This window comes from Cetorhinus maximus, chromosome 11 (assembly GCF_964194155.1).
Source record: "Cetorhinus maximus chromosome 11, sCetMax3.hap1.1, whole genome shotgun sequence".
Taxonomy (NCBI): Eukaryota; Metazoa; Chordata; class Chondrichthyes; order Lamniformes; family Cetorhinidae; genus Cetorhinus; species Cetorhinus maximus.
The window spans coordinates 122,567,133-122,589,709 of NC_135889.1; the positions used below are offsets into that span (position 1 = coordinate 122,567,133).

General features: G+C 45.7%; 1 protein-coding gene across 1 annotated transcript in view; it reads left to right on the forward strand.

The window, feature by feature from the left end:
• Positions 1 to 3,077: 3,077 nt before the first annotated feature.
• spega (striated muscle enriched protein kinase a) overlaps positions 3,078 to 22,577 on the forward strand; it is a 1,124,881-nt gene continuing 1,105,381 nt past the window's right edge. The window contains exon 1 of the mRNA XM_078551317.1: positions 3,078 to 3,546. Within this exon, the coding sequence (XP_078407443.1) occupies positions 3,078 to 3,546 (469 nt within the window). The remainder of the gene's footprint in view (positions 3,547 to 22,577) is intronic.

The following is a 22,577-nucleotide window of genomic DNA, read 5'->3' on the forward strand; positions in this document are numbered from 1 at the left end:
GACAGGCAGATACTGATGGGCAGATACTGATGGGCAGGTACTGACAGGCAGATACAGACAGGCAGATGCAGACAGGCAGATACTGATAGGCAGATACAGACAGGCAGATACTGATGGGCAGATACAGACAGGCAGATGACTTCCTGACTGAACAGCATTGTGCCTTACTGCCAATGCAAGTGTCTACTGTGCAGCCATGGTGTCAGATATAAGGATAAATCTACATTCTTATGATCCCAGCAGGAAGGTTATACATAAGGAGGGCAGTGATCAGAGATTGGATTACAACAACCTCAGGTTTACTTTGTATCTAACCCCGTGCTGTACCTGTCCTGGGAGTGTTTGATGGGGACAGTGTAGAGGGAGCTTTACTCTGTATCTAACCCCGTGCTGTACCTGTCCTGGGAGTGTTTGATGGGGACAGTGTAGAGGGAGCTTTACTCAGTACCTAACCCCGTGCTGTACCTGTCCTGGGAGTGTTTGATGGGGACAGTGTAGAGGGAGCTTTACTCTGTATCTAACCCTGTGCTGTACCTGTCCTGGGAGTGTTTGATGGGGACAGTGTAGAGGGAGCTTTACTCTGTATCTAACCCCGTGCTGTACCTGTCCTGGGAGTGTTTGATGGGGCAGTGTAGAGGGTGCTTTACTCAGTACCTAACCCCGTGCTGTACCTGTCCTGGGAGTGCTTGATGGGGACAGTGTAGAGGGAGCTTTACTCTGTATCTAACCCCGTGCTGTACCTGTCCTGGGAGTGTTTGATGGGGCAGTGTAGAGGGTGCTTTACTCAGTACCTAACCCCGTGCTGTACCTGTCCTGGGAGTGCTTGATGGGGACAGTGTAGATGGAGCTTTACTCTGTACCTAACCCTATGCTGTACCTGTCCTGGGAGTGTTTGATGGGGACAGTGTAGAGGGAGCTTTACTCTGTATCTAACCCCGTGCTGTACCTGTCCTGGGAGTGTTTGATGAGGACAGTTTAGAGGGAGATTTACTCTGTATCTAACCCAGTGCTGTACCTGTCCTGGGAGTGTTTGATGGGGACAGTGTAGAGGGAGCTTTACTCTGTATCTAACCCCGTGCTGTACCTGTCCTGGGAGTGTTTGATGGGGACAGTGTAGAGGGAGATTTTGAATATGCCTAATTTTAATATTTGACCGTGAACCACTTCAAGTTTTCAGGACATATGGAATGGTTCAGAAGAGAAGAATCTTGCATTTGGGATTTTAACCCTGTGAGCAGATCTTGTAAATTTATTTAAGATACTCAAGGGGGATGAAAATGGAAAGTGTGTATGTTACTTAAATTAAATTACAAGATTAAGACAATGGTTCAGTGCAGTAAACAGTTAAACAGGAGTGAAAAGCTAATGTGCAGAACACCGATAAAATAATTAATAATAATAAATCCTGTCAGGAACTCAGGAGAAACTTCTTTACCCAGAGAGTGGGGAGAATGTGGAACTTGTTGCAGTGACTAGTACAGATGCACTTAGAAATTACAGTTACTTAATGGTTTTGTTACTGGACTAGACATTACTTCAACTGACACGACTGAAACTGAGAAATTGAAATCCAATTAATCGAATAAAATCAGAAACAAGAAGCGAGAAACAATGGCCAGAGCAGGAGAAGGCCATTCGGCCCTTTAAGCCTTTCTGCCAATTACATTAAATACTTCAAAAAATACATCTTTGGCTGGGGACTGAAATGTACAGAGGCTGTGAAGGGCATTATAAAAATACAAGGCTTCCATTTACAGCTGCACCAGGCAGAGGGCCAGGGAAACGCACACCCTAAAGTATTTTGTGAAGCGTTTGAACTGCTGTAAGTTAGGAAATGCGGCAGTCGATTTGCGCACAGAAAGCTCCCATACACAGTAATGTAGTAAGGATAAGATGTTGGTTGGAGAATGGACACTGGGGAGAATTCTCCTGTTCTTCCAGAGCAGACAGGCCTCAATCTAACGTCTTATCCAAAAAGAGGGAGACTCATTGCTGGAGATTGATTGCAACGATTACCGGCGGTTCCATTAACTCGTGACTGCCAGGATGGTAGGGGTGGAGAAGATGAACCTTGATCCTTTTTCGTCCCACATCAGCCAGCCCAGCACCCTCCCCCACCTCCCCAACCCCCCCCTCCTCACTGGCTGCTTTAAAGGGATGAATGTCAGATGTTTAAAGAGAGTTGTGACTGATGTGAGACAGCTGGGGGGTTGGAGGGAGGTGACAGGAGAGGGAGAGGGAGGAAGACAGAGGACAAGGCTTGAGATTCATGGGATATCACCTACCCCTGTGACTGAGTGGAGGGGCAACCACGGCCAGGGTAAAACAGCAGGTCACCTCCAACTTATACCGCACTCAACAACTGATATAAAACCAGCTTTTTCAAGAAACCAAGGAAGAGGACGTTGGCAGTGCCGAGGGGGAGAATTGGGAGAATTCTTTGGAGCTCTCCTGAGAGAGAAAAGACCAGCGGCTGGAACCTGATCCACATAAATACTTGTTAAAAAAACAACGCTTCTCGGCAGATTCCACCTCTCAGCCCCCCTCAAAAAAAAAACCACCTGCAGAAACATTTCAACCTGGACAAATCCTGAGGAAAAGATTTTTTTTTTAAAGAGTTGAGGTAGGCTAACATTTTTCACTCTTGCAAGTAGTTTCACAGTTTGCAAAAACTTTTTATCTGTTTAAATAAGAACAGGTTTAGGTGTTGGAGATTCTGTTGTGACTGTTCTTTCTCAGAAAGTTTATTTCTCCCCCCACCCACCCCCTCCCACTCTTTTCCCTGTTGATATTTTCCATTCAGTAAAACCCAGTTCAAGTGTTTTCTCTCTCTCGCCTTCTACAACTTTAACCCTCTTCGCCGACAGGTTTTTTTTTCAAACGGAGCTAAAACTTTTGAAAAGTTTTTAAAATTAATTTGGATTGGATTATTCTTCCCTCTCCTCTCTCTCCCTCTCTCTCTCCCCTTTATTTAACACAGTAAAACTGAGAAAGAAGTTTTAAAGGGTAAAGTTGGATTGGGTTTATCCTCCTCCATTGCCTCTCAATTGACTGCATTTTCCCCAGGGGTTTTCATCATGCACACAGCCCGGGCTACCTTGACCCTGAAGAAGAGTAGCGATGACCCCAGTCGGAGCTCCCCGCAAGCCTCCAGGAGGGTCGGGTTGGCGGGGTTGTCGCCCACTGTGCCCCCGAAGAGGGCAAGGGTCCAGGGGGAGCAGAGCGAGCCTGAACCCCCCGCCCGGGACCCCTCCCAACCCCCAGCCCGGGACCCCTCCCAACCCCCAGCCTTCCTCAGGAAGCTGAAGAACGCGGCCGTGGGCTCCGGCTGCGACCTCCGGCTGAAGGTGGCGGTGACCGGGAGCCCCGTGCCCACCCTGGCCTGGTTCAAGAACAACCGCTGCCTGGCCCAGGAGAGCGGGGAGTACGGAGCCCTGTGGATCCGGGATTGCAAACCTGCGGACGCTGGAATCTACACCTGCATCGCTCGGAATCACCTGGGACAGAGCCGAACCTCCGCCCTGCTGGCTGTCCTGGATTTGGAAGGTAGGAGGACCCTCGCCTGAGGGGATGGAAGTCTAGAAATGGACAGGGAGAGAGAAACACAAACTCAGATTATATTCTCTGGAATTCAGATGGTTGAATGCTGAATTGATTACAGATATTGAGGGATAACAATTGAGAGCAACAATTCCCGATGGTTGGGGAATTTAGATACAGCATTAAATACAGAGTAAAACTCCCTCTACACTCTCCCCCATGAAACACTCCCAGGACGGGTACAGCACGGGGTTAGATACAGAGTAAAGCTCCCTCTACACTGTCCCCATCAAACACTCCCAGGACAGGTACAGCACGGGGTTAGATACAGAGTAAAACTCCCGCTACACCGTCCCCATCAAACACTCCCAGGACAGGTACAGCACGGGGTTAGATACAGAGTAAAACTCCCTCTACACTCTCCTCATGAAACACTCCCAGGATGGGTACAGCACGGGGTTAGATACAGAGTAAAGCTCCCCCACACTGTCCCCATCAAACACTCCCAGGACAGGTACAGCACGGGGTTAGATACAGAGTAAAGCTCCCTCTACACTGTACCCATCAAACACTCCCAGGACAGGTACAGCACGGGGTTAGATACAGAGTAAAACTCCCTCTACACTCTCCTCATGAAACACTCCCAGGATGGATACAGCACGGGGTTAGATACAGAGTAAAGCTTCCTTTACACTGTCCCCATCAAACACTCCCAGGACAGGTACAGTACGGGGTTAGATACAGAGTAAAGCTTCCTCTACACTGTCCCCATCAAACACTCCCAGGACAGGTACAGCACGGGGTTAGATACAAAGTAAAGCTCCCTCTACACTGTCCCCATCAAACACTCCCAGGACAGGTACAGCACGGGGTTAGATACAGAGTAAAGCTCCCTCTGCACTGTCCCCATCAAACACTCCCAGGACGGGTACAGCACGGGGTTAGATACAGAGTAAAGCTCCCTCTACACTGTCCCCATCAAACACTCCCAGGACAGGTACAGCACGGGGTTAGATACAGAGTAAAGCTCCCTCTACACTGTCCCCATCAAACACTCCCAGGACAGGTACAGCACGGGGTTAGATACAGAGTAAAGCTGAGGTTGAGGGGTCATAGTCTAAAATGAGAACCAGACCTTCCAGGAATGAGATTAGGAAACATCTCCACACACCAAAGGGTGGTCGAAATTCGGAATTCTCTTCCTCAACTGGCCGTTGATGCTCATTCAATTGTTAATTTTAAATCTGAGATTGATGGATTTTTGTTAACCAAAGGGATTAAGGGGTAAGGGACAAAGGAGAATGCATGGTGCAGGGTGACAGATCAGCCAAGGTCTCATTGAATGGTGGAACAGACGCGAGGGACTGAATGGCCTCCTCCTGTCCCTCTGCTCCTCTGTATTTCAGTGGGTTTCAACAGTGAGTACAGTGCCACCCAGCATGATGCTGGATCTCAGGCCAGATGAAAAGTTAATGCAGAATCACCTCAGAGACTGGAGAAGCTGGGATGCTCCAGCAATGAATATATTTAAGGCTGTGATGGACAGATTTTTGGTCTCTCCAGGAATTAAAGATGTGGGGAACAGGCAGGAAAGTGGAGTCCAAAATCAACCACAATCGTACTGAATGTCCGAGAAAGCATGATGGGCCAGGTGGTCTACTCCTGCTTCTATTTCTTGTGTTGTTATGTTATGTTTTTATGAAAGAACAGGGTAATGGGGCTGATTGGATAGCTCTTTCACAGAGCCAGCAAAGGCATGAGGAGCCAAATGGCCTCTTCCCCTTCTTTACTGGACGACACTACGGTTTAACTCTAATGTCAGACAGGATAATGTCGAGGGCCATCATCTGGCCTTAGCAGTCCCACGGGACTTGGAAAGTGGGAAGCTGATCCAGAATACCTGCTTACTAATCGTTATCCAGTAAACCATCCCGGAATGTCCATACTTGTGAGTGTCAGATGGGAACAGGACCAGGCGTGCTGGTGATGCCCAATACAGTTCAATGGCCTGTTGATACACACTGTCCAGATCAGTGGCGTCAAAACTCTGGTTGACATCCCACCTCCCATCGCCCACAAACATGAGCTCATCCAGGACCCTGCTGCCGGTATCCTAACTTTCACCAAGTCCCATTTGCCCATCACCACTTGTGTTCACTGACCCACACTGGCACCCTGGTTTCCTTGTTTCCAAATCCCTCCCTGGCCTCGCTCCTTCCCCATCTTTGTAACCTCCTCCAACCCCAAAACTCTCCGGGATACCTACATTCCTGCAATTCTAGCCTCTTGTTCCATCTCCATTTCTTCCATCGCTCCACAGTCAGCGACCATACCTGACCCCTAAGCTCTGGAATTCCCTCCCTAAACCTCTCTGCCTCCCTCTCTACCCCTTTAAACCTTCCTCTTTTTAACCAAGCTTACAGTCACCTTGCTTAATATCTCCTTATGTGGCTCAGTGTCAAATTTATGTCCAGGGTTACCAACTGTGATTAAATGTATTCTTCGAGGCTTCATCACATGACTTGCCCCCACGCTCCAGCCATTAGTCGGCCAACACATCCATCCTTGTGACATTCTGCCTTCCTACGCCAACTGGAAAGCAAAAAGACTCAATGCCCAGTTGGAAGATGCCTGACTATCAGCCGAATAACCTTTTATCCCCCATTTTCCACATTTTATATCTGCTAAAGAGAAACGTTCAAAGAATTTTTTTTTAAAAAAAGTGTTCTTAATACCCTGTTGATTGTTCTCCGGGTTTGCACACAGCACTGTCCTGGAGATTGATCTTCCATTGCTGGAGGCTCCAGGCCAATCCTGGAGGGTTGGCAACCCTATTTATGTTTGCTAATGTTCCTGTGAAGCACCTTGGGATGTTAAAGGTTCGACATGAATGTTGGTTTATTAAAAATAGAGAGTTGCTGAGGAGAATTGGAAGCTGAACAATTTTAGTCCTGGGTTATTGCAAAATTGGGAGTGAGCCACAGGCCAGCACCCAATCAAATATTTTTATTTCGTACCTATTCTTGGGATTTGCTTGAACCAAGTTTGGGCATGTTTTGTCTGCCCTCTGTTTCTCTGATGGTTTCAGGCCCTTAGGCTATTTGTAACAGTCAACCACAGAGTTTGAGACAGGAGTCACTTGTAGGCCACGTTCTCTTCCCCTGAAGGTTATTAGTGAACTAGGCGCATTTTTATTGATAATCAAGCAGTTTTAATCCTATTTTTCCTAGTTTCAGCCCACAAGTTTAGCAGATGTACAGAATTCAACAGCGCAATGAGGTGGGATTTCAACTGACAAAATGGAATTTGTTTAAAGCCATCGGGACAGGGTCAACCATCACAAGGTGTTGGCCCTTATCTCAATGGGTCTGGAATTCAAAAAGGAGGAAGTGAGGTTGCAGTTACATAAAGTTCTGGAGTGGGGGGGGGTGGTTGGTGTTGTGGGGGGCAGTGGTCAGACCACGTCTGGAGTAATTGCGTTCAGTTCTGAAAAGTGTGAGGTGATACACTTTGGAAGGAGTAATTCGACAAGGAAGTATTCAATGAACGGCATGACACTAGGAAGCTCTGAGGAACAAAGGGACCTTGGCGTGTGTGTCCATAGATCTCTGAAGGCGGAGGGGCATGTTAGTGGGATGGTGAAAAAGGCATATGGGACACTTGCCTTTATCAATCGAGGCATAGATTACAAAAGTAGGGAGATCATGTTGGAATTGTATAGAACCTTGGTGAGGCCACAGCTGGAGTACTGTGTGCAGTTCTGGTCGCCACATTATAGGAAGGATGTGATTGCACTGGAGGGGGTGCAGAGGAGATTCACCAGGACGTTGCCTGGGATGAAACATTTAACTTATGAAGTGAGGTTGGATAGACTCGGGTTGTTTTTGTTGGAGCAGAGAAGACTGAGGGGTAACCTGATAGAGGTGTACAAGATTATGAGCAGCATGGACAGGGTGGATAGGGAGCAGCTGTCCCCCTTTGTTGAAGGGTCAGTCACGAGGGGGCATAGTTCAAGGTGAGGGGCAGGAGGTTTAGGGGGGATGTGATGAAAAACTTTTTTACCCAGAGGGTAAATGCAGTGACGGTCTGGAATGCGCTGCCTGGGAGGGTGGTGGAGGTGGGTTGCCTCACATCCTTTAAAAAGTACCTGGATGAGCAGTTGGCACGTCATAACATTCAAGGCTATGGGCCAAGTGCTGGTAAATGGGATTAGGTAGGTAGGTCAGGTGTTTCTCATATGTCGGTGCAGACTCGATGGGCCGAAGGGCCTCTTCTGCACTGTGTGATTCTGTGATTCTGGGCCCCACACCTCAGGAAGAATGCACCAGCCTTGGGGATTCACCAGTGCAGATTCACCAGAATGATACCAGGGCTAAAAGGGTTAAATTTTGAGGCCAATTACACAGCTAAGCCTGTATTCCCTCAGGTATGAAACATTAATGGCAATTAGGGATGGGCGGCAAATGCTGACCTTGCCAGCAATGCCCACATCCCATGAGGGTCAGGGGTCTGTGGAGCTCTCTTCCCCAGAGTGTGGTGGAGGTAGGGTCACTGAATATTTTTAAAGCAGAGGTTGGGAGGTTCCTGACTAACAAAGAAGTGAAAGGTTATTGGGAGTAGGTGGGAATGTGGAGTTGAGGTTACAATCAGATTAGACATGATCTTCTTGAATGACGGAGCAGGCTTGAGGGGCTGAATGGCCTACTCCTGTTCCTATTTCTTGTGTTCATGTGTTTGAATGAATTTCTTAAAAATCTAATTGAGGTGTTTAAGTCGATAGGTTTGATAGAGAGAAATGATTTCCTCTGATGGTGGGGGAGGAACGCGGTGAAAGTCCAGAACAAGAGGAGGGGGCAGAGCCTTAAAACCTGAGCCAGGCGGATCAGGAAGCATTTCTTCACACCGAGGGGAGTGGAAACCTCGAACTCTCTCCCCCTGAAGAAGCTGATGAGGCTGAGGCTCAAATGAAAATTTCGAAACTGAGATTGACAGATTTTTGTTGGGTGAGGGGATTAAAGGTTACAGAACCAAGGCGTGTAGATGGTGTTAAAATACAAATCGGCTTTGATCTCATTGAATGAGGGAACAGGCTTGATGGGCTGTATACACCCTCCTGTTCCTATATCGGATATTTGGGAATGAGTCACAACCTATAATCTAACTAGGGTTTAAATTATGTCCAAACTGAGGGATGCTTCTGTAGCGTGCAATAGTCGATACTCTGGCTACTAGCCTGACGATGATGGATGATAATGTTTGCGCACTGAGCTTTTGGCTGGTGGTGATATAGCTGTAGGTTTAACATGCTGTAATGGGGAGCACTGTCTGTGGGTACCACCTGTGTTTAGGGGATATGGCTTAATTTCCTTTAAGATCCTGAGGGGTCTTGACAGGGTGGATGTGGAGAGGATGTTTCCTCTTGTTGGAGAATCTAGAACTAGGGGGTCACTGTTTAAAAATAAGGGGTCATTTAAGACAGAGAAGAGGAGAAATTTTTTTCTCTCAGACGGCTGTGAGTCTTTGGAACTCTCTTCCTCAAAACGCGGTGGAAGCAGAGTCTTTGAATATTTTTAAGGCAGAGGTGGATAGATTCTTGATTAACAAGAGGGTGAAAGGTTATCGGGGGTAGGCCGGTGCTTACAATCAGATTTGTATGATCTTATGTTCGATTCAGAATGAATTTGCATTTATATGGCTTCTTTTACAACCTCAGAATGACCCAAGTCGCTTTGCAATCAAAGTATTTTTAAAAGTTCCTATTCATTCGCGGGTTGTGTGGACATATCTGGCAATTTATTGTTCATCCCTGCTAGGCCATTGCAGAGGGCAGTTAAGAATCAACCACATTGCTGTGGATCTGGAGTGAAATGTAGGCCAGACCAGGTAAGGTCAGCAGATTTCCTTCCCTAAAGGTCATTAGTGAACCAGATGGGTTTTTAACAACAATCAATGATAGTTTCATGGTCACCATTACTGAGACTAGCTTTATATTCCAGATTTGTTTAATTAATAGAATTTAAATCCCCTGGAGGCTGAGGTGGGATTTGAACTCATATCTCTGGATTACTGGCCCAGGTCTCTGAATTGCCAGCCCAGTTTCAGAACCACTATACTACCGTTTCCCCATTTTTGAGGGGATGTGTAGTCACTGCTGTAGAAAATACGGCAGACAATTTGTGTAGAGCAAGCTCCCACAAACAGCAATGTGATAATGACCAGAGAAATCCCCTTTTTTTACTGGTGTTGATTGAGGGATAAATATTGGCCAGGACACCAGGGAGAATGCCTCTATTCTTCTCTAAGTTGTACTCTGGGATCATTTTTGTCCACATGAGACAGCAGACAAAACCTTCATTTAACGTCTCATCTACAATACAGCATCTCTGACAGTGCAGCGTTCCCTCAGTACTGTTCTGGAAGTGTCAGCCTGAGTTTTTGTAATCAAGCCTCTGGAGTGGGACCCACAACCTTCTGATGCCAAGATTAGAGTACGGATCTCCCAAGACACTGCCGACAGCACTTACAGAATGTTTTGGAGAGGTTATGTTCAGTGTAAAGTTTACAGTGTCAGTGATGGTCCCATCTTAAAATTACAGAGGAGGACATTTCCCTGTTGTATGGGTGGTCGGGGTTGGGGGCAGGAGTCAGATCTGGTCAGCGGGAGACTCTCAGATAAAGGAATGTTTATCAAGGGCAAAATATATTAGCTGTAAGCCTCTGGTTCACTTGTACAAGTAAGCAGAGAGGAGTATTGCTGTGTTCCACTTTCACACACACACTGTGCTGCTTGATGTGCATTTCTCTTTGCTCCTGTTATTTTCCATGTATTTATTTTGGTATTGGATCAATTTCCCACTCAAACTGACTGTGCACATTTCTCCCTGTTAAACGATGCAACATTCATTGCTTGCTCTCATTCTCTCTTGCTCTTGCTTTTACTCCTCTCTATTGCTCTCTCTTTTGCTCTGTCCCTCACACTTTCACCTCTCTCTTGGTGTCACTCACTCTCTCTCTTGTTTTCTCTCTCTCTCTCTCTCATCTGTCAATCTGTCTATCTTTCACACTCCATGTCCCTCTCTTTCTCTCTGATATTCCTTCCATACTCAGTTAACCTGTCTCTTTTTCATACCTCTTTTGATTTCTGTCTCTCATTCTCTCTGACACTCACATATTATCCAATCTTTTCTCTTTCTCTTTCTCTCTCCCTCGCTCTGTCTCTACCTCTAACTTATTGTGATTCATGAACCAGGACACTCAGATCCCTCTGTACCACTGAGTTCTGTAAACTCTCTAATATGCTGCTTTTCTATTCTTCCTGCCAAAGTGGACAAGTTCACATTTTCCCACATTATACTCCATCTGCCAAATTTTTGCCAACTCACTTAACCTGTCTATATCCTGAAAAAAGACACATGTTGTCGAAGTTTTTCATCTTGCACTCATCAGGACAGCTCACAAGAATACCAAATTGTAAAAGAAAAAAAAAATTATACTGATTAGTTGGCAAGTGGACTCTGATTGGTACAGGTGTTGCCGTGGAGAATGGCAGGCCTACCTTCACTGGTCAACATACACATTGGGATTCCTACAGCTCCATACACAAGAAAATTAGCTTTATTGGCAGCCTTGTAAAGAGGGCCTGAGCCATCTGCTTACCGTGTAAGCTTGATGCTGAAATAGGCACATCAAAGGCATCCTGCAGGATAATGGCTACCCTGATCAGATCATTGCTCACTGTATATTGTGCAAACTCATGAATGTGCCAAAGTTGCCTCTTTTGGCCCTGAAAAGTGCCCAGACTTCCTCAGATTGCAGTGGAAGGTGAAGCTAGCCATTTCACGCTGCTACTATGCAGTAGCAACACGAGTGGGGTTTGTCACTAACAGGATGCTGCTGTCAAGCCAAAAAGACGTTCTGCCTTTCACATGAGTAATGTGGTATATGAATTTCAGTGCCAGTGTAATGCTGGGCATGTAGGCCATATGTCCCAAAGACTGGCGGATCATATCAAACAGCTTGTCCCAGCCAGTGTTCACAACGGGCAGGGTACAGACCGTACCCAACCAGCCCGGGCTTGCAAAACTCAAAACACAGTGTCCAATATTAGATGCGGTTCACCGTTTGGACAGCACTTGCTGAACAATCCTGAGTGTGCTAAGAACGACACAGGCAACCAATTTAAAATTATCAGTCGGGCTCGCGATGTGGCTCACTTACACGTGCTAGAAGCCACATATATTAATACACAGGGCCCTGTACTTTGCAGACAGAAGGTGCATATACAAACATTGCACTTGTTTCAACTAAACAAAATAGGTGACAGCCATTCTCTGGTTCCTTCCCCAGGGCAATGCCTTGACCAATCAGTGTCAACCTACTTAGCTTGAATTTAAACAAAGCTTGACAGTTAACTGTCAGTTCTCAGCTAGAGGCACCAATCAGAGTCCACTTGCCAACCAATCAGCAGTCTCTTATCGAGCATTATAAATTGTTGCTTCCTTTACAATTTTGTATTCTTATGAATTATCCTGATGAGTACAAGATGAAAAGCTTCAACAGCATGTGTCTTTTGTCAGCAGTACTCAAGTTCTGTACTATCAAATGGCTAGTTGTCCATATCCCTTTGCTGACTCTCTACCTCCTCTTGACAACTTACTTTCCTTCCTATCTTGATGTCACAGCAAATTTAGCTACCATACATTCGGTGCCTTCAGCCAAATCATTGACGTATATTGTAAATAGTTGAAGCCCTGCACTGATCCCTGTGGCACTCCGCTAGTTACAGCTTGTCAACTTGACAAAGACCCATTTATCCCTACTCTCTGCTTCCTGTTAGCTAAACAATCCTTTATCCCTGCTAATATGTTACCTCCTACATCATGTTCTCTTATCTTGTGTAGTAACCTTTGATGTGGCACCTTATCAAATGCCTTTTGTAAATCCAAGTACACCACATCTACAGGTTCCACTTTATCCACTTGGATTCTTTCTTCCTCAAAAAAATCTAATAAATTCGGTAAACACGATTTCCCTTTCACAAAGCCATGTGGACTCTGCCTGATCAAATTACAATTTTCTTAGTATCTTGCTATAACCTCCTTAATATAGATTCCAGCAATTTCCCTCTGACAGATGTCAGGCTAACCGGCCTGTAATTTTGTGCTTTCCATCTTCCCCCTTTCTTGAACAAAGGTGTTACGTTAATGATTTTCTAATCCATTGGGATCCTTCCAGAATCTGAGGAATTTTGGAAGATTACGACCAATGCATCTAATATACATGTAGCCACTTCTTTTAAGACCCTAGGGCACAGGCCATCAGGTCCTGGGGACTTGTCAACCTTTCACCCTGATAGTTTTCCCAGCACCTTTTCCCTGGTGATGGTGATTGTTTTAAGTTCCTCTCTCCCATTCACCTCTTGATTTTCAAGTTTCTTAGGGAAGTTTTACCTGTTCAACACATCCACCATTTCCTTGTTTTCCCTTATCAATTCCCCAGATTCACTCTCTGGAGGACCAACACTCACTTTAGTTATTCTTTTCCTATTTAAACACTTGTAGAAACTCTTACTATCTGTTTTTATATTACTATCCAGCTTTCTCTCATACTCTACTTTCTCCTCTTTATTTGTAGTCATTCTTTGCTGGTTCTGATCTACCACTTATCTTTTCAGACTTGTAGAATGTTTCTTTCAATTTGATACTATCCTTAACTTCCTGCAGCTCCCACAACACTCAAGAAGCTTGACACCACCCAGGACAAATCAGCCCACTTGATTTGCACCAGATTCACAAAAATGAATGAAAAAAAAATACATCTTTATTCAGGTTTAAAACACTAGTCTTAGGCCCACACTTCTCTCCTTCAATCTGAACATGAAATTCTACCATGTTATGATTGCCGTCACCTAAAGGCTCCTTTACCATGAGGTTATTGATTAATCCTATATCATTGCTCATTATCAGATCTAGAACAGCCTGTTCCCTGGTTGGCTCTAGAACATACTGCTCTAAGAAATTGTTCCACATACATTCTATGAACTCACTTTTCAGGCTATCTTTGCCAATCTGCTTCCTCCAATCAAATGTAGATGAAAGTCTCCCATGATTATTGCAGTGCCCTTCTCACAGGCCCCATTCATTTCTTCCTGTATACTCTGTCCTAAAGTGTAACTACTGTTAGGGGGCCTATAAAGTACTCCCACAAGTGACCTCTTACCTTTCCTGTTTCTTATCTCTACCCAAACTGATTCGACATCTTGCTTTTTCGAGCTAAGGTCATCTCTCCCTACAGTACTAATGACATTCTTAATTAACAGAGCTACCCACCATCTTTTCCTAGCTTCCTATCTTTTCAAATATCCTGCAATATTTAGGTTCCAGCCTTGGTCACCTTGCAACCAGGTCTCTGTAATGGCTATCAAGTCATACATATTTATTTCTATCTGTGCTAACAATTCATCCATTTTGTTACAAATGCTTCGCACATTCAGATGCAGAGCCTTTAACTCTGTCTTTTTACTATTTTTGCAATCTCCGGCCTTATCTACTGGTGCACTAAGTCTGATCTCTCTGTCCCTTCCTGCAATACTTTGGCTATCATTACCCAAATCGCTAACCTGTTCTATTTACTCCTTGCTTCCATTTGATTTACCGCAACTCCTCTTGCATGATCCCTCGTCCCTGCTATTTAGTTTAAAGCCCTCTCTACCGCCCTAGTTATACAACTCACCAGAACACTGGGTCCCAGCACAGTTCAGGTGAAGTCTGTCCCAGTGGTACAGCTCTCACTTTCCCCAGTACTGGTGTCAGTGCCCCATGAATCGACATCATTTCTCCAGCCTTTGAGCCACACATTAACCTCTCTACTCTGATTTGCCCTACGCCGATTTGCTCGTGGCTCAGGTAATAACCCAAAGATTTTGACCTTTGGGGTTCTGCTTTTTAAGTTAGCCCCTAGCTGCTCATACTTCCTCCAGCAGAACCTCTTTCCTAGTCCTTTCTTTGTCGTTGGTGCCCCCGTGGACCTCCCCCTCCTACTGCAAGTTCCCCTCCAGCCCCAAGAGACAACCTGAACCCTGGCACCGGGCAGACAAGCGCAGTCCTCCGGACTCATGGTCTCGGCTGCAAAGAACTTTGTCAATCTCCTGGACTATACTGTCCCCTACAACCACTACATTCCTATAAACTCCCCCCTCTTGAATGGCTTCCTGTACCACAGTGCCATGGTCAGTTCACTCATCCCACCTGCAGCCCCTGTTTTCATCCCCACAAGTTGTAAGAACCTCAAACCTGTTGGACAGTTGCAAGGGCTGAGGCTTCTCCGCTTCTACCTTCTTGATACCCATACCTGCCTCACTCAGAGTCACATCCTCCTGCCCCTGGCCACTAAGGGGTGTGACCGCCTCCTGGAATAAATATCCAGGTAACTTTCCCCGTCCCTGATGCAATCACAGTGTCTGCAGTTCGGCCTCCAGCTCAATGATTCTTAGCCGAAACTCACACTTACTACAGATGTGTTTGCCCTGGATCACTCTGGTGTCATGGACCTCCCACATTCTGCAGTCACAACACATCACCTACCTTTCCATCTTTATGTGTTAATGTGTTAATTAATTAATTATTTTTCTTAATTAATTTTTAATTCATGAACCCTACTACTCCCAATGAGCTTTACTACTGCTAGTAAACCTTACTACTATTAATGAAACCTTATAATTATGAATAAATTACACAAGGTTCGAAAGATAAATGAACAAAATAATCACCAACCGATCACTTAATTGCTTTCCTCCTGCCTCACTGCACAAAGTTCCCTCACTCATCAAATTCTCCAAGTTCACACTCTGTGACTAGCTGCACTCTGTGACTAGCTGCTGTCTTCGTGCTTGCTTACTTCAACCACATTGCTGTGCGTATGTAGGCCAGGCCAGGTAAGGATGGCAGATTTCCTTCCCTAAAAGGCATTAATGAACCAAGTAGGTTTTTAGGACAATCTGTAATAGTTTCATGGTCACCATTACTGAGACTATCTTTATATTCTGGATTTATTAATTGAATTTAAATTCCACCAGCTTCCATGATGGGATTTGAACCAATTTGAACCCCAGAACATTGGCCAGGGCTTCTGCATTACCAGCCCAGTGACATTATCATCGTCTCCCCCGGGGTCTCTAGTTGATGCTAGTGTGACCTTCACTATCTGGCAGGCAGTTGCTCTGAGGTGTGGTGTACCATAGGCATCAGGAATGGGTGCCAAGTACAAGTGCGCAAGCACTTGTAGATGTGGGTACGGATTTCTGCAGGTGTGTGCAGGCATGTTGGTGTGGTTTCGGGTATGTGAGTGTGGGCATAGGTGTGTGTGAACCTGTGTCTGAATGTGGGCATGAGTGTGTAACAGCAATTATAGATTTTTGGATAAAGTGCAGATGTGAATGCAGCTGTGTGCAGGTGGGTACAGTTGTGGGGGTGTGGGTACAGGTGTGAGTACAAGTGTGAGTCCATATATATGGTTAACAGTGTGGGTACAGGTGTATGGGTACAGGTGTATGGGTACAGGTGTATGGGTACAGGTGTATGGGTAATGGTGTGGGTACAGGTGTATGGGTAATGATGTGGGTACAGTGAGTACAGGTGTGGGTACAGGTGTGACTACATGTATGTGGGTAATAGCGTGGGTACAGGTTTGGGTACAGGTGTGAGTACACGTATGTGGGTAATAGCGTGGGTACAGGTTTGGGTACAGCTGTGAGTACACGTATGTGGGTATAGGTGTGGGTACAGTGTGAATACAGGTGTTGGTATAGTTGTGGGTACAGTGTGAGTACAGGTATGGGATTGTTCTCCTTGGAGCAGAGAAAGCTAAGGAGATTTAGATAGACTATGAAGTATTTTGATTGAGTAAATGGGGTGAAACTGCTTCCAGTGACAGGAATAAAAGCAAAATACTGCAGATGCAGGAGATCTGAAATAAAAACAGAAGGTGCTGGAAAAACTCGGCAGGTCTGGCAGCGTCTGTGGAGAGAGAAACAGAGTTAACATTTCGAGTCCGTATGACTCTTCTTCAGAACTCTTTGGAGCAGACCTGGTGCGTTTTTCCAGTTTTGTTCTGTTTTATTTCAGTAGCAGGAGGGTCGGTAACTAGAGGGATTGAAGATAATTGACAAAAGAATCAGAGATGCCATGAGGAAACATCTTTTTACGCAGTGAGTTGTGATCTGGAAGGCGCTGCCTGAAAGGGCGGTGGAAGCAGATTCAATAGGAACTCTCAAAAGGGAAATTGAATAAATACACGAGGGGAAACATTTGCAGGGCTGTGGGGAAAGAGCAGGGGGGGATGGGATTAATTGGATAGCTCGACCAAACAGGGCCAAATGTCATCCTTCTGTGCTGTGTCATTGTATGATGTAAAGAGATAGAGATGGACATGTAGATAGAGAGTGAGAGAAAAGAAGTGCGAGACAGCAGAAACATAGACAGAGAAAGAGAGAGAACAAGAGATAGACTCTTGGAGAGAGAGATACAGTGAGTTAGAGAGAGAGAGCAGGAGAGAGACAGACAGAGAGAGAGGGAGACAGAGAGAAAGAAACAGAGAGAGAGAGAGAGAGACAGGAACAGAGAGAGAGAGACAGAAACACACAGAAACAGAGAGAGAGAGATACAGTGAGTTAGAGAGAGAGAGCAGGAGAGAGACAGACAGAGAGAGAGGGAGACAGAGAGAAAGAAACACAGAGAGAGAGAGAGAGACAGAAACAGAGAGAGAGAGACAGAAACAGAGAGAGAGACATACTGGAGGTGGCCAGCAGGAGTGAAAGAGGGGTTCAGGGAGATGGAGCAGAATGTTGAATTCAGTGATGGGATGTTAAAGTGGAGAGTTTTTTTGGATGCCCTGGGGAGTTGTGCTTTGCAGCTGTCAGCTCAGTCACACACATTCACTTGGGCTGCACTCTCCAGTTTATTTTTGTTCTGGAAACTGGCAGTCCTTGGATTCTAGCTGTGTAAATGAGCAACAGGGGCTCGGGTTTCAAAAGCGTACCTTTACACTGAGGCAGTCGGAGTGTTTTTAGAAAAAGGGAAAAAGACAAAAAACATTGCCCCCACATAACGAAAATGTTCCCTCATGCAACAGCGAGGAAATGGAGCTGCAATCTGATAATAACAATTTAAAATCATCAGAGGTTCTTGAAGCACAGAAGGAGACCATTCAGCCCATTATGCCTGTGCTGGCTCCTTGAAAGAGCTGTCCAATTAGTCCCACTCCCTGCTCTTTCCCCATTGCCTGGCAATATTTTTCTTTACAAGTTTACAGCAACTCACCAAGGCTCCTTAGACAGCACCTTCCAAACCCACGACCACTACCATTTGGAAGGACAAGGGCAGCAGATAGATGGTAACACCAGCACTTGGAAGTTCCCCTCCAAGTCACTCATCATCCTGACTTGGAAATATATCGGCCGTTCCTTCACTGTCGCTGGGTCAAAATCCTGGAACTCCCTCCCTAACAGCACTGTGGGTGTACCTACACCACATGGACTGCAGCGGTTCAAGAAGGCAGCTCACCACCACTTTCTCAAGGGCAATTAGGGATGGGCAATAAATGCTGGCCCAGCCAGCGAAGCCCACATCCCATGAATCAACTTAAAAAATCTATCCAATTGCCCTTTCGAAGGTGACTTCTTTAAAATTCATTTGTGGGGCATGGGCGTTGCTGGCTGGGCCAGCATTCATTGCCCATCCCTAAATGCCCTTGAGACGGTGGTGGTGAGCTGCCTTCTTGAGCCGCTGCAGTCCATGTGGTGTAGGTACACCCACAGTGCAGTTAGGGTGGGAGTTCAGGGATTTTGACCCACAGTGAAGGAATGGAAATAGTTCCAAGTCAGGATGGTGAATGACTTGGAGGGGAACTTCCAGGTGTTGGTGTCCCCATATATATGCTGCCCTTGTCCTTCTAGATGGTAGTGGTCGTGGGTTTGGAAGGTGCTGTCTAAGGAGGCTTGGTTAGTTCCTGCAGTGCATCTTGTAGATGGTACACACTGCTGCTACTGTTCGTTGGTGATGGAGGGAGTGAATGTTTGTGGAAGGGGTGTCAATCAAGTGGGCTGCTTTGTCCTGGATGGTGTCAAGCTTCTTGAGTGTTGTTGCAGCTGCGCTCATCCAGGCAAATGGAGAGCATTCCATTGCACTCCTGACTTGTGCCTTGTAGATGGTGGACAGGCTTTGGGGAGTCAGGAGGTGAGTTACTCATCACAGGATTCCTAACCTCTGACCTGTTCTTGTAGCCACAGTATTTATATGGCTAGTCCAGTTCAGTTTCTGGTCAATAGTAACCCCCCAGGATGTTGATAGTGGGGGATTCAGCGATGGTTAAAGGGCCCTCCCCTTCTCCATTCACCTCAGCAGCGCACAGCATTCACAGTGAGTCCACTGGCCTCTTATAGGGAGCTCTGATTGGCCCCCTTGCATCCTCAGGGGGATCACTATTTAGCTTCTTAACTCGCTTCCGCGGGGACGAACCTGCCTGATGTGCTAATGGTTTGTTGCTTGTGTTATTAAGGTTAAGGATCCACAGGTGAAGGGCATTGATTGATTAAGTACTGTGAGCACATATAAAGAAAGACGCTGCGGGAATAATATTTTGGTTTAGTTCGTTATGTTTTGTCACTGCGCCCCACCAGGGGCTGTCACCCCCTCTTGTTTATTGATTTTTGTTTAATTTATTGATTTCTGTTTCACTGAAAGAGCGTGAAGAAAGACTCGGCGACTGCTGGGCACCAGGGGGGGTGGCGTGCACCTTCACCCCCGGGAATGGTATTTTGGTTTAGTTAGTGAAGTTTCCTTTAAGGTTTTTTATTTTACTTACAATGCCCCACCAGCGGCTGTCACACTTGTCTATTAGTTAGTTTACATAGATAGAAACGTACATAGAAACTAGGAGCAGGAGAAGGCTGATCATCCAACTCAATAGCCTGCTCTCGCTTTCTCCCCATACCCTTTGATCCCTTTCGCGCCAAGAGCTATATCTAACTCCTTCTTGAAAACATACAATCTTTTGGCCTCAACTACTTTCTGTGGTAGCGAATTCCACAGGCCATTATTTCGAAGAAGAGCTGGAAAGTTCTCCCCGGTGTCCTTACCAATAATTATCCCTCAACTAACATCACTAAAAACAGATTATCCAGTCATTATCACTTTGCTGTTTGTGGGATCTTGCTGTGCGCAAATTGGCAGCCGCTTTTACTTCATTACAACAGGAACAACACTTCACAAGTTCGTCATTCGCTGTAAGGAGCTTTGTGATCTCCTGAGGTTGTGAAAGGTGCTATAGAAATGCAAGGTCTGTCTTTCTATTAGGATTGGGAGGATGTAGAGAGCTGAAGTGGGCAGCACTGCATCAGTAATAATTGGTCTCTGAAAGTACAATGTAAACTTGACTTAAATTTGTTCCATTTCTGGGAACGCTCTTCACTTGCACTTCTGGATAGGATCAAAGCTTCCCTTTCTTACGCTGACTCCTGACTTTCTTCAATCTCTCTCTCTCTCTCGCTCCCCTTTCCTGGCTTTCTGTGTCTCATCAATATGATAGTGATAAGGGCTTCTTTGGGATATTTTCTTAAGTTTTCAACCACTTCATCCATAGACAGTTGGTTCTTGGTTTTTCAGGGCATGGACAATTTCCATGACAGTGACAGTTTTACATGTTTTTTCTTTACTCTTCCATGGGATGTGGGTGTCACTGGCCAGGCCAGCATTTGTTGCCCATCCCTAATTGCCCTTGAACTGAGTGGCTTGCAAGGCCATTTCAGGGGGCAGTTAAGAGTCAACCACATTGCTGTGAGTCTGGAGTCACATGTAGGCCAGACCAGATAAGGATGGCAGATTTCCTTCCCTAAAGGGACATTAGTGAACCAGATGGGTTTTTAGAAAAAGTTTCATAGTCACCATTACTGAGACTAGCTTTCAATTCCAGGTTTATTAATTGTTATTTAAATTCCACCAGCTGCCGTGGTGGGATTTGAACCCATGTCCCCAGAGTTTTTGGTCTGGGCCTCTGGATTACTAGTCCAATGTCATCACCACCATCTCCCCTTTAACCTGTTCAGTGTAGGTGACCGAGTCCCTGATGATATGTTCCAAAAATCATTCGAAAGCTCGCAAATGAAGCCAGAGATGTGTTTGACTCTGCATTGGCCGAGCAAGTCACTTAGTTCAAGGGCAATTAGGGATGGGCAACAAATGCTGGCCTTGGAATGCCCACATCCCACGGAAGAATAAAGGAAAATAAAACCTGGACCCCTCGATCTCCCCGGCCCTCTGCTGCTCCTGGCCTCTCACCGTGAAGAAAATATTCTGATTTGTCTTTCTGAGATCCAAACTGGGGACTTCACACTTTTTCAGATTGAAATCCATCTTTATAGTTATGACCACTCACGTAGTCTGTCCGTGTCCCTTTATAAATTCTCACTTAGGCCCACAAAACTTACTTTGCCTGCCGACTTACCGTCGCCTGCAAATTGCCGTTGATAGTGAAATAAAAACCCTCACGTGGTTTTGTATGAAAACATGTGCTTTGCCGAGATTTCGGATCTGTGTGACTCCACACCTCCTGCAACCTTTGGGTCGCCTCTCAATCTTTAGGCTTTTATACGCTTTTGAGCATGACAAATAAACAAATGGTCAAATTAACAAATTAACAAAGTAAATTAAATTGATAACCGCACCCCCCCCACTAAAGGGCCACTGTAACAGAATCAAAACTCCCAAAGAAAACTTATCCAATTAAATCAAAATGTCATTTTGGGGGCCAATGATGCACTCCAGCCCCCGCAGTGCCCACCAGTCACAAAGGGCCTCGAGCGAACTGGTGGACACTGTGTGCTCCCTCCCCGGGGACACCCGGCTGTCAACGTGGCCGCGGATGAGGGGCAGACAGTCGGTCCGGCTGCCCCCTCAGCCTTCTGCTGCCTGGACCTGTTAATGGCCATCGTGGCCGGGCCCAGGAGCAGACTAATCCTGAGACTTTTAAAGCCCATATTTCGAGTGACCTAATCTAGTTGCCTGACATCCTTTTCCTTAAACCATCCCAAGTTTCGTCGCTGCTTGCGCTCTGTTCCTTTATTGTCGTTTGGTAGTACAGAACTTGAGTACTGCTGAGAAAAGAGACATGTTGAAGCTTTTCATCTTGCACTCATCAGGACACTTGGCAAGAATGTCAATATAGGTCTGCAGTATAAATTGTTGTTTTCCCCTTATATTAGTATTCTTGCAAAGTGTCCTGATGAGTGCAAGATGAAAAGCTTCAACATATCTCTTTTTTCAGCCAAACCTCCTTTGTTGCCTTTGTCTTTGAAAAAAAATATGGTTTTAATTGACAAGAGTTTTAAAAAAAAAATAGTTGGAATTTTGGGAAATGGAGGCACTGGGAAATTTCCTCAGGCCTTCCTGAAGTCTAGAAAGTAGGGAGCAGGGCGGGAGGAGTTAAAGAAAAAAGTGTTGACCATTAATTCTGGAATCCGTGTGTCAGCTGTTGACAGGACTAAGGCTGTGTAACATCAGCTTGTTCAATGGGCAGGAGAAGGCAAAACCCGTGGCTGAATATTCCCCACTGAAGGGAAGGAAAAAACCGAAATACCCCAGGGCCAAGGAGAGGGAGCGGGGGTAAGGGGAGAATAGCAGGACGGAGGAACAGTTGGGAAAATCCAACCAGGAGGAGAAGCTGAAAGTCCACTGGGAGACTTTGACTGGAGAAGGAGACGGGAATAAAGAAGTTTGGAGAACAACTTGAGAAGGCAAAGTTGAGCCAAGTGGAAGGATTTACAGATAAAGAGAGGAACCTTCAAGGTTCAGTTCCAAAGCGGGTAAGTTTTACCATGTCCCCATCTAACTTCACTTTCTCCTGCAGAGTCCCAAATTGTGGGGTCCACAGTTTATTTGCTGCAGGTTTAGACGTTCCCCGTAGTATCTAACTGTCCGTCGACAATTGTGGATTTATAGCTGCTCTGCTTTTTGGGATAAATGTGCTTTTTACTTTTGAGAGTTGGG